This window comes from Ptychodera flava, chromosome 8, assembly GCF_041260155.1.
Source record: "Ptychodera flava strain L36383 chromosome 8, AS_Pfla_20210202, whole genome shotgun sequence".
Classification (NCBI taxonomy): domain Eukaryota; kingdom Metazoa; phylum Hemichordata; class Enteropneusta; family Ptychoderidae; genus Ptychodera; species Ptychodera flava.
The window spans coordinates 11,992,908-12,006,317 of record NC_091935.1 but is presented as its reverse complement, the minus strand read 5'-3'; the positions used below and the strand labels follow the sequence as shown (position 1 = coordinate 12,006,317).

Below are 13,410 nucleotides of genomic sequence, written 5' to 3'. Positions count from 1 at the left end.
GCGACGAGAATGCGTTTTTATTGGCCATCGTTTCCTGTGTCTGTCATTCAAGTATGCCAGTTCAGATATTGAAACTTTGTTGCAAAGTTCCACCGCACGGCCGGTTGTCTTCGTAATTTCCAGAACAAAGTCATATTATGGCAAATTTCTGTGCCCAGCTGGGTTTGACTGCATGCATTTATCTAGCTCGTCCCAAAGTGACGGACGCATCTTTCAACCTTTCAGCTTGGTGAAATACGCATTTATTGATTCGCCAAAGGCCTGTGGATTCGCATATTTTTGCACAAGTGCTACATGGACATAGGAAAAAGTTCGACTCACCCTAGCCCTCTCGATTGTTGAATACAACCACGGTCCATGATATGAGTTCTCGAATCAAAAACTGTAGTGTAGCCGTGCTCGAATACAAATAGAGAGGTTTAGTTACACGTAATTACTTTCGATCAGTACGCGTAGCGTCTTTGTCACGTGATAACCAGACGTCGCGTACGTGTAGCACAGACGTTCCGAACGTCAAACAACACTTCTACACGTTGTCATAATTACGTGTAGTATTTTTGAGATTTTCTCAATGATTTCCACGAATTTAGACAAGCAAACTCAAAAGGTATCATTGTAAATTAGCAAACATCTTTGATATCAGAATATTTCGTAGAGTTTGCAACTGTACAAGGTGTACTTGCCATAATTTCCTTACATGAACGAAATGTAGTCGCATTCCACTTTTTGTCTGACGCCTTCTTAAAGAATTCTCTAAACCACATAAATAACTGTATCAAAGAAAATCGGCCGATTTAAGGTAGTTCGAGGGTACAACGAGCTACTATAAGAGTGGTCCTCACTTATCGAAATTCATCTTTCTTAAAAATTACACGAATTTTGCATGTTTCTGAGAAAAATATGCAGCAAAATAATCGGGAACGCACAACTAAACCTCTCTATTCACACGTGAGCTCGGATACGCGTACGCCACTGCGCGCCGTCAGACGTACAGGTAATTACGTGTAACTAAACCTCTCTAATATCTTCTTATTAAATTACGTCATTGTTATACAGAGTTAGCATTCCAAAGTCTGTCACCCTGTTTAGGGCGGCATTTCCATCTGAATGATTGAACGACGTGAAACGCGAAATTCTATAGCATATGTTCCGGCAATATGTACAGTGTCAGTAGAAATACAGTATACGCTGCTGAGTTACGTAAGCTTATAAGCTTATACTCCACAAAATGGCCACAGGCGGCGTGAACTTCTAAAAGGATTTCCTAAACGTCCTACTTGGTACCTTAGACACTCACATGTGATATCCTGAAAAGTATTCTCTGCAGTAATTCCAGTTTCTGTCAAATTCCATCATTTTTAAAGCTCACAACGACACGATAGCGCGAGATCGGAGACGTTCTACTGTCACGCCACGCACTCTCAATTGGGCATGCTCTGGGATTCGCGTCGCGTCTCTGAAGGGCGCGCGCGTGTTCCGACAGAGAAGAACGCGAATCGCAGGGTTTCTGCCAGACTACACTGCCAGGGCGAAACATGCGAAATGCAGAAACAATGTTTATTCTGCAATGCCAATATGACGCTTACGAAGTAAGTCTGAATAAGTTTTAAATTATACATCAGAATGAATCCATTGTACATTGGTACGTTTATGAAAGAATTAGTACAGGATACGTGTCTGAGATGTTTTTCAATTTTAGGTCAGTTATTAGAGTTGGGGTTTGGGGTGGGGGAATCTGAGACCTAACTTAAGCAATTAAGTTAGATTTATAAAATGAACTTTTAATATTACCCCTACTGTATGGAAAATATTCGTTCGGTGGTCGCAGCATAGCAATTTCACTGCAGAGAGAGAGAGAGAGAGAGAGATATTTTTAATTTATATTGGAAATCTTTTTCATAGTCGTGACTTTTGATTAAAGAAAACTAAAAACAAAATTAAATTGAACCGATTGAACGTGTATCCGTAAAGTTCGCACAAAAGTTAAAAGTCTAGGCCTGCTGGTATCGCGTTAACTGCTTGGTGTCACTTTTCCGACAAGCATTTAATTACCCCTGGGCTTAATGATATCCCCCTCTCTCCGTACAGTATGATGCACAATTCTGCGCTGCACGTAAAACAATTGGAAGTCACCCCTATTGACAAAATTAAAATATACAACACCTCTTTTTCAGAATTCCCACACAGCTTCAATGAACTGTTATTAGATTTCTATATAATACTTATAGCCCCTAAACTTGTAATAATAATAATAATAATAATAATAATAATAATAATAATAATGATGAAGATGATGATGATGACTTTGTCATTATTGTTTTCATATCCACACAAGGAACGTTTTTGCCGCACGTCGCAATTTTATTTGAAAGTTATTCCGAGAACAATCATCATTTTATAACTCTCAAATTTTCCGCCAATGAGTTGAATGTCCGCCCTAAATCGCGAGAGTAATGAACTTATACGACGAGCTGTAAACGTTTTCTGTTTTGTTAAAAGCATTTTCACAGCACGAATGTAATGCAAAATAGCGTATGTTGCTGTTTGCCACGACGACGATTCGTTTATTGTAAAACTTGCTTGAAGAGCTGGGCTCAAATTCTTTGCAAACAGTTTGAATTTACATATTTGGAATGCTTCTTTCATCGTGTTGAGTAGAGTACAAGTTTCCCGCTTTCTACAAGAGCTTCAAACTTATGTTTCTCATATTTACATGTACATACAACACAATCACGTGACAATATGCATGAAACTCTACAGAATCCCTGCAAGCACCATGTTTCAATTACAAAATCTCTGCCGCAACGTATGCATTTTTCTGTGCCAACAACAGTCTGTAAAAGATTCCGCGAATGTCCGGATGCCCTCATTGCAAGTAGACATTAGAAAATGTGCTTCTAAGCTGGAAACTGGTCAGACCTCGTCAACGGTTTATACAAAGCTGGTACGTTGCTAAGGGACGAAACTTGAAATTTCTAACAGCGTATTGCCTGTAATAAGACACAGTATAGATTGACTGTGAATAAAATAATTTTTGGTGGCAAATGGCACATTTCAATGGAATGTGAACCTCCCGTAGCGGCTTCAAATCAGCAAATAAGCTCAGCAAAGTACAGTCGTGGACTGATAACGCATAGTTTATCGCTTTCGGGACTCGAACTTGGAGAGATTATTAACAACTTGCGTTGGCAGAAAGGAAGACAACGAGATAAGATATCAATTTGTCTTGATATGACGACCTTTGCTTCATCTCGTTATTCTGGCATTAACATTGCCCGCCAACGCACGTGCAGCTGTGTGTAGAGATCCACGCAACCTTGACCCACGCACAGTAAGTGAGGCTACCCACAATTCCCCTTGATTTGTTCACTCAGACATTTTTTTGCTAAAGGTTTTTTCAATTTTATCGGTTGCTTAACAATTTTTACCTTACAATTTAAGTTCAGGATTATTTGTCAAGACTATGTTCCAAATTTATTGATTATGTTTACAATTCAAGTGTAAATTGAATGAGAAGTTGATGTTTGGAGGTGCTAAAAATTGCACACTTATCAAGATAAAGTTATCAGCAACTAAGATGGTCTCATCATACTACCTATCAGACATGCAAATTTCCTTTGTTACGGACATATAAGAAATCAATACCCTTTCTTTTGCCAACACAGATGCAACTTATTCCCTTAGTTTCCTTGAAAATATTGTGTATGGCTGTCAAAAATCTATGTCGACAAAATTGATCTTCTCATTATTCACCGTGAGAAACCAGAAAATTATGATGATCAGAACTATGTTGCCAGAATTTCGAAGTATGGACCAAGTTGTTCTGATTACAGACGAAATTTACTTCAATTCAGTGAGTGATCTCCGTGTGTACAGATCATGGAGCATTGTGGGTAGCCTCACTTACCCTGCCACGTTGCCCAGTCGTCGTCACCAGTCACGTACTTTTATCAGTCTATCGCTGAATATTAAATTGTCTTCTACGTGGCGTTGCGAGGCTACCTGCTGGTTAGGGTAAGATGGCAGTCAAGCCAGATGCATTGGCTGGCCATCGCATTGTTGAACAAAGATATGCATGTGGATATGTTATTCAAGAGATTCGTAAGGCAGCATATTTATGACACCTCATAATATGCTTGGGTATACCTTGGTCAGCTCAGCCGTACGTGGTCATTCGACGTGGTCATTGCAAGAAAACCCCGTATTCCTGATCTGGAAGCGATGCTCTACAACGTTCAAAATGCTCCCAACGACGAAACATCAACACTGAAACTCGTCAATGACTCGACCTGTCATCCAACTCCATAAACAGAGCACAACATGAAACATTTTACAAAAATTGAATCATTCGAAGACATGAGAAATATCGACTTTTCAACGTTGAGTGCGCAAACTTTTTATCTTTCGTTCGCTTTTCGTTTTATTGACAGAGGCCGGATTCCGATTAGTGAGCAAATACACTCTAATATCTCAGTTTATCAATATCCCGCCCGTCGCGATACTCCGATACTCGCCGGCTGCATTATTGATAGCGAAAAAAAATCAGTTCAGGTAGTATGCGCTTCGAAAGTGAAAGACTTAAACTTTGCTCAAACTTTCCTCAAGGAATCTTTCAACAGTTCTCTTTCAAAATCAAGAATAAAAATCATGGGTCACCGTACAAATTTTGTTACTGGAGTAATTTACTGATATTTGAAATTCAAAATGGCCTCCATCCCTGTGTTAACTCTATGTAGAAAAATGAAATTTCCATTTTTCGGAAAATTAAGACGGTGACATTTTTTCTTACACCAAGAGCTTTAAAATGAACCATCACAAGTGGTAGATCAGAAAAGAATTGTAAAAGTTTTTCTGTCTCCGAGGCGCATTCTACCTTAAGCTCTGCTGGGTAAGGCTTAATACAGAACATGACTGCAAGACGTAAGGGCAGAACATCGAATATTTTTTGATAGAAGAATATCATTTGATAAACTCTAGAAATCTAAAAATTCCAAAAGTATCATTTTTTTATTTTCCTTTGATTAAGAATATTAAATCTTTACTTTTTTAATTACACATTACTTTTTCAACGTTTAAACGGCGTTCACAAAAGTACGCGATCTTGTAATGTACAATGGCACTAAATAGGACAAAAAGCACTGTGACCGGGATCTGACCAGTGTACAGAACACTGCGATAACGCGTATTGAACAGCTCCTCATGTGCATGATCAACATCTGCATCGCCTTGTTGAACTGTTTGTGAACACACTAGTCTGAACTGGTAATCATATCTATCCAAGTCTTGCTTGAAATAAAGTAAAGGTCTATGTATCACCAGCCTTCTGTGAAAATGTTTGCTTCCTGGATATTACGTCGGACGGTGACATCCCCCCACAGAAAAAAAATTCCACATGTACAGAAAAATCACACAATCAACAAACAGATTTAAAGTAACGAATCAGACTTAGCAGATGTGCATCAATGTCAAGTTCGGGGTTTCGACAGATTAATTAAAATTACATGTGCTCCGAAGGAGGGAATCTTACTAATGTTTGGCATTTTATAGTGCGCAATCTCTAAAGGCTGTAACTTTGAAGAAATTTCCCTACTTTTGTTTTTACCGTAAGTTTCTTATTCTACTCCGCCAAAGCATATTGAGATATACAGTATTAAGCTTGTCTAGTCAGCCTGTACCCTTGTATAGACTGTATTGTTATTGTTGACAATTTAATTCTTGTCCGGACTAAAATTCAAACATAAAAAATAGAGGCGTATTTCACTCGTATACAAGCTGTGATGACATGCTGAATACTGATGTTTAACATACTTTGGGAAAGAGAACTAGATCCGGAACTTTCAATTTGCACAAAAATTAAAAATAATAAAACTTTACATCAAAACTTGCAGCTACTGGCCCTCAAATTGTTACGCTGGAGTATCTCATCAATGGAGCATCGAGGAGGTCAGGTTTATTTTGTCACTCCAACCAACTCCAAATGATTTATTCGTCCTTTATATTAATTCGTCATCGCTTTTATGTCTCGATTTCTTACTTCAACCGCATCCATTTCATTTCGTACCAAGACATTATTTCAGTCACATCAGATTTCTTAACATTGACCTCGATGTCCGCAACAACTTATTTTGGTAACCTCAAATTTTCCTAACATTACCGCCAATGTATGTCGTTTAGCTTACCCCAGCGTGTATCACTCGATAGCGATATTACGGCCTACGGATGTGAGCTTATTACGTTTTTTTTCTTTCAAGTTGAACTTGAAACGCGCCCTGCAGCGTAACTGGAGTTCTCTTTTTTGCGATTTTCTAAAGGAAGCATCATTTTTGTCGTATGAGAGTTGCAAATTGCTTGAACTTTTGCACTTCAAGTATTTCCGATAAATTGACTAGGATAAGAATGTCACCTTCTCAGGAGCAGCGGAGAAAGATATCGCAATAAAAAATGTGTAATTTAATTTTCTGCACACTGTTAGTTACATTTCTAACATTGGTCAAATCTTGACTAAAATCACCCACCTGATGTCTTCTCTGCCTGGTTTCCATGATGGCTCTGACGCAATATCAACTTGTTACCGCCACTGATGCTTCTGTGTGCATTGATTTAAGTCGATTCGAGTTAAGGCTAGCAAGCATTGAAATTGTGACCCTCCTCCAGAAAAAAAAATATATCCGTTGATAATGATGAGGCATGATATCATGGTTTCGTCGACAGGACCTCTTTTCAAAGAGAGGTCATCATCGTCTCACGTGCCACCAAACCTTGCGTGCATATAGTAGGAGTGCACCCTGAAGGCACATGAAACACATCTAGATACCAAATGTAGGCTTCGGTACAAATAAGTGACCGTTCCATCTGAACATGTCACTTTCTTGATCTGAGTACTTCACTATCTTCAGTGACACGTCAGTAGAAACAAACTGACGTTGCATAATACGGCCACAGCTGAGAAAGAATGCCTTCCATCATAATATTTGTGAAATTCAAAAGCTGTGTAGCTGGAGGTTTGCAAATGACAGACTGTGTAAATATAATTTCAATGAAATCCCTTCATGTCTGATATATAGCCAAGGTCAACATATTTTGTGTGTCTATAGTATTCTGAAATGTTCCTCTGTATACAAGAGACCACATGTTACCAACACAGCTATGGTGGAAACGCCCAAGTTCGCTCGTTTGCGACTGACGAAACTTGAAAACGTCAACGACATTTAGTTGGACCAAGTGACAACGTGATTTTTGACTGAAGTTTCAGTGGACCTTAATGATAAATTGTTTGAGGAGGGGCATTAAATGAATGAAAACTAAGAAGTCCGTCGTTCATATGTTGACAGAAATTGTTTTCTTTGCACAAAATTATCTTATTTCAAAATGACAGGAAAGGGTCAGGGAAGATCGGTCATTTTTATCTGAGCAAAAAAAATCGTGATATTGCAAATAGCACTTTATCGTTAGTGTAAAATAAGATCGTACACAAGTTAAATGGAATCGAGAAAATAAATCTAGTCGCAAACGAAATGAAAATTAATTGTGCGTGTTTTAGGCAAGGATAAAACATTTCTCACAGTTTTACATAATTTCTCTGCGTTTTGATCAATTTAAATTTAAAAATCTAAATTCTTGTACACAAATGCACATTTTGCTTCCCACTTCAAGCAAAGGATATTTAAATACGGATAGTTTTCAATCGGATTCGAACCCACAACATACGGCCATCAGTCGCCTAGCTGAAAGGCCACAGACAGACCCGCTCGGCTAAATCTCCACTCCCAAAAAAGAGTGGTTCAATAGCCGGCTAAGTTGTTACATTTTTCTGACTGAGACCGCTCAACACGTTGTAGAGTTCGTGAAGCACTCACGCACGCATGCTCACTATCATACATCGCACATACACACTTTATCGAAGCGAAGAAACGAATTTCATCCCTTTAACTGGGCGAACGATAACCTCGGGGACAATTCTGTCCACCAGCAGTGTTACCAACCCAGGTTAGAAAATACGGATAGTTTTCAATCGGATTAAATATATTATCAAACATATGTAAATGTACAGATATAGCTTGTTTGACGGGAGAATATTGTCAATAGTTTGCCTGATAGACTCCCATGTATTATGATTTGATATTTTTGGGTGAAGCACTATGTCAGCCACATCTTGCCTTTTAATTGTTGCACAAAATATGTTTACCCTCTCGCAAATGTATGGAATATCATGTCTCTTCAAAAATGCTTGCGTGATAAATTGTGACCGTCCCTCCCTAAACGCCGACCCTCGCTCCTGTAATATATGTCCTTAACTTACATAACAATTAAACCAATTGTTATGTAAATTAGCTTATACTGTTTCATTTATTCCTGGGGAGAATACGGCAGTGGTGGGGGAGGGGGGAGGTCAAGTTTTATTATGTCGGACGGGGGGGGGGTCACATTTTAGACAGGAGGATGGGGACATTGTATGTTCTGTTTCCTTTGTAATATTACAATTTTTTTAAAATGGCGGAAAATAAAAATTACCGTTGAAATTTGAATTTTCTCGCCAAATGTTTCACAAAGGATAATTTCCTAATGCAGTAAAGGCTAATATTCCTTCAGAGGGCAGAATTCAGAGAAAACCACGAGGGGATCGGAAGATATTTCGAGGTCAGTAAATTTCGGTTCCAGATAGTAAGCCTTTAACCACGTCACGAATAACAGTAATTTTTTCCTGTAGTACTCCAGCGATTAAAATATTTTCTTTCCCGACGTGGTTGAGGTTATATTGATTCACAGATCATAACTACAATGTAAGTCACCCATTTCAGATAGCGTGTCTCTATTAACTGGGTCTGATGGTGTCCCTTGTACTTTTTTTTTGCTGTACGTCGGCGTCTGGATCGTTGTGACTTCACACTATTTCAATTATAGATTGCAATGCCTTCAATGACAGTGTCTCTGTAATCAGCAGAATGTACAAAATCTCAGAACACATGACCACAGACCCTCCAGGGCCTATGTTCAATCTCACGCCAAAAAACTCCTTCCTATTCCAACCTGATATGCAGAGACACGGTATCATTGCTCTTCACCGGGATTGAATTCGTTCAAGTGCTCTAAACTATATATGGACGACTCTACTGTCCAATATCGCGGTCCACGACTATTCCCCAAAGCATATCGAGATACACGATATTCAGCTTCTCAACACAGCGAGTAAACGTTCACTACTGTTTGAGTTGATTTCTAGCCCGGATCTCAATTGAAACATACCAATATGGTCTACTCATATAAAGGTTGAGTAGACAAACTGAATACTGTGTTTTTCAATATGCTTTGGGATTAAAACAAGAAAATATACTTGCTTCTAAACAAAACTAGTGGAAAAATCATAAAAGAGTTACATCTACTGGCCGCACCTATTAAAATGATGACGTTATATTCTAATATTGCTTTGACGTTTTAACACACGTGAGATTATAGTTCATCCAGTGACTTCAATTTAAACATCGCTGTGACACAAAGGTTGAAAGTTTTTTAGAACAGGGTATGAGCAAACATTTAGAACATCTAGAACTTCTGAGCGGCGTACCCTAGTATTCAAAGATACCGATACATTTAAAACTTGATTTTTCATTTATTGATGAGATAGATCACGTGTAAGAGTATATGCATCGACAACCTGTGCCTCCTCTTTGATAATATTGATCGATGAAATTCGAGAACCCCGTCATTCACGAATGCATAGAGACACAGAATAAATACCCAGATAAATCTAACAATGTACGTAAAATTGATCCAATTGGATTGCATTGGGAGGATCAGATGTTCGACAGAGTCACGAGGATGAGTACTTGACTAGGGCAATGTACGGTCATTAGAAGAATATCTGTCGAACAACTCCGTTGTACGAATTCATCGTGTTGTAACGCGTTTAGTTACTGAGAATTTGGGTACGTGTAGTTCAGAACTATCAAGTGTTTGGGTACATTTATTCAATTTAACTTTCGGAAATCCTGTACTCATGGCTGACTTGGCCGATATTTACTGAGACATACCTGCGTATAGTTTTGGAAAAATTCACAGAGTGTACAATACGCAGATGAGAGTAGTTAGAGTTCGTCTTATAACTATAATCTCGTGACGTCCAGTTACTCACGTTTTCAAATTGCAGACGAACTATCAGGAAAGCAGCGCTTTTTTATTTAATGTCTGTTAGCTTCTTCCATATAAGTATTTCTCGGGAAGTCTGTTCCAAAATATACTACTGGTATTGTTGGCTCAAGAGTGTTCATGGTTATCTACAAGTGCCGCTTTTATACGTTTAAAAAAATGCAATTACCTCAATTTCATGTCGAAGCAAGCAACGAGAACAGTTGGCTCAATGAAACATGAATTCACCCCTGTAACAGGCCTGTGACCTGGCCTTCCGCGAATAAACAGCACGTTTCTGAAACAAAAACTTCAAATTATATGCGTAAGATAACAGCACTTAATTGTAATGTAACATAGAAACACATTTATTTGCTCTATACGTTAAAAAACATACAGACTGTGATTTTTACTTCCCACCGATGTGGTATGGTATTGTAACCACAATGTGTAGAAAAATGTAAACTGGCGTCATTGTGACCTAATTTATTACACTGATTGCATTTATATCAAAATTTATAGCTTATTTTAACTAGCTTTCCATTAAAGCCCCGGTAATGCTAACTTTTAATGATAATTAACCATTTTTATTTTGAATGTGAACCCTAATTTCTTGTTCTTCTAAACCAAAGAATGTTGATGTAAATCATACAGTATTCAGCTTGTCAACTCAGCCCCCATGGTTGTAAACTGCATTGTTATTGTTGAAAAGTGACTTCTGGTCCGGACTACAAGTTAAATGTAAACAATAAAAGCGCAAAAAACACCTTCCTTTTCCCGCCTGATATGCAGAGAAATGGTATAATTGCTCTTCACTTGGAATGAATTCGTTCAAGTGCGCTTATAAACTATATGGATGACAATACTGTCAAATATCGCGGTCCACCACTATTTCCCAAAGCATATCGAGATTCACGGTATTCAACTTCTCAACACAGCGAGTACACACATTCACTGTTGTTTCAGTTGAATTCTACCCCGGACCAGAATTGAAACATAACAATACGGTCTACTCATGTACAGGTTGAGTTGACAAACTGAATACTGTGTTTTTGAATATGCTTTGGGAGTAGAACAAGAAAATATACTTGCTTCTAAACAAAACTAGTGGAAAAATCATACAAAAGTTACATCTACTGGCTGCACCCATTAAAATGATGACGTCATATTCTAATATTGGTTTGACGTTTTAACACACGCGAGATTATAGTTCATCCAGTGACTTCAATTTAAAAATGACACAAAGGTTGAAAGTTTTTCAGAACAGGGTATGAGCAAACATTTAGAACTTCTGAGTGGCGTACCCTGGTATTCAAAGATACCAACAAATTTAAAACTTCATTTTTTATTTATTGATGAGATAGATCACGTGTAAGAGTTTATGCATCGACAACCTGTGCCTGCTGTTTGATAATATTGATCGATGAAAGTCGCAGAACCCCCGTCATTCACGAATGCATAGAGACACAAAATAAATAACCAGATAAATCTAACAATGTACGTAAAATTGATCCAATTGGATTGCATTGGGAGGATCAGATGTTCCACAGAGTCACGAGGATGAGTACTTGACTAGGGCAATGTACGGTAATTAGAAGAATATCTGTCGAACAGCTCCGTTGTACGAATTCATCGTGTTGTAACGCGTTTAGTTACTGAGAATTTGGGTACGTGTATTTCAGAACTATCAAGTGTTTGGGTACATTTATTCAATATCACTTTCGGAAATCCTGTACCCATGGCCGACTTGGCCTATATTTACTGAGACATACTTGCGCATAGTTTTGGAAAAATTCACAGAGTGTACAAAATGCAGAGGAGAGTAGTCAGAGTTCGCCTCATAACGAATATCTCGTGACGTCCACTTACTCACGTTTTCAAATTGCAGAGGAACTATAAGGTAAGCAGCGTTTTTTATTTAATGTCTGTTAGCTTCTTCTATATAAGTATTTCTCGGGAATTCTGTTCCAAAATATACTACTGGTATGTTTTGTTTGCTCAAGAGTGTTCATGGTACAAGTGCCGCTTTTATACGTTTAAAATGCAATTACCTCAATTTCATGTCGAAGCAAGCATCGAGAACAGTTGGCTCAATGAAACATGAATTCACCCCTGTAACAGGCTTGTGACCTGGCCTTCCGCGAATAAACAGCACGTTTCTGAAACAAAAATTACAAATTATATGCGTAAGATAACAGCACTTAATGGAATATATCATAAACACATTTATTTGCTCTATACGTTAAAAATGATACAGACTTAGAATTTCATTTCCCAACGATGTGGTATGATATTGTAACCACAATTTGTAGACAAATGTAAACTGGCGTCATTGTGACGTAATTATTCATTACACTGATTGCATTTATATCAAAATTTATAGCTTATTTAATTTTAACTAGCTTTCTATTAAAGCCCCAGTAATGCTAACTTTGAAAGATAATTTCACCATTTTTATTTTGAATGTGAACCCTAATTCCTTGTTCTTCCCCCACAAAGAATACTGATATATATTATACAGTATTCAGCTTGTCAAATCAGCCCCAATGGTTGTATACTGCATTGTTATTGTTGAAAAGTGACTTCTGGTCCGGACTACAAGTCAAATGTAAACAATAAAAACGCAAAAAACGCCTTCCTTTTCCCACCTGATATGCAGAGAAATGGTATAATTGCTCTTCACTTGGAATGAATTCGTTCAAGTGCGCTTATAATTTACATAAACGAGAATACTGTCAAATATCGCGGTCCACCACTATTTCCCAAAGCATATCGAGATACACGGTATTCAGCTTCTCAACACAGCGTGTACACACATTCACTGTTGTTTAAGTTGATTTCTAGCCCGGACCAGAATTGAAACATACCAATATGGTCTACTCATGTACAGGTTGAGTTGACAAACTGAATACTGTGTTTTTGAATATGCTTTGGTAGTAAAACAAGAAAATATACTTGCTTCTAAACAAAACTAGTGGAAAAATCATTAAACAGTTACATCTACTGGCCGCGCCCATTAAAATGATGACGTCATATTCTAATATTGGTTTGACGTTTTAACACACGCAAGATTATAGATCATCCAGTGACTTCAATTTAAAAATGACACAAAGGTTGAAAGTTTTTCAGAACAGGGTATGAGCAAACATTTAGAACTTCTGAGTGGCGTACCCTGGTATTCAAAGATACCGATAAATTTAAAACTTGATTTTTGATTTATTGATGAGATAGATCACGTGTAAGAGTTTATGCATCGACAACCTGTGCCTGCTCTTTGATAATATTGAT

At 37.9% G+C, this 13,410-nt stretch overlaps 1 protein-coding gene across 1 annotated transcript in view; it reads right to left on the bottom strand.

Moving 5' to 3' along the window:
• Positions 1-6,610, bottom strand: part of LOC139138493 (arylsulfatase J-like) — a 42,706-nt gene extending 36,096 nt beyond the window's left edge. The window contains exon 1 of the mRNA XM_070706892.1: positions 6,516-6,610. Coding sequence (XP_070562993.1) covers positions 6,516-6,542 — 27 coding nt within the window. The 5' untranslated portion in view covers positions 6,543-6,610. The remainder of the gene's footprint in view (positions 1-6,515) is intronic.
• Between the last annotated feature and the right edge of the window lie 6,800 nt (positions 6,611-13,410).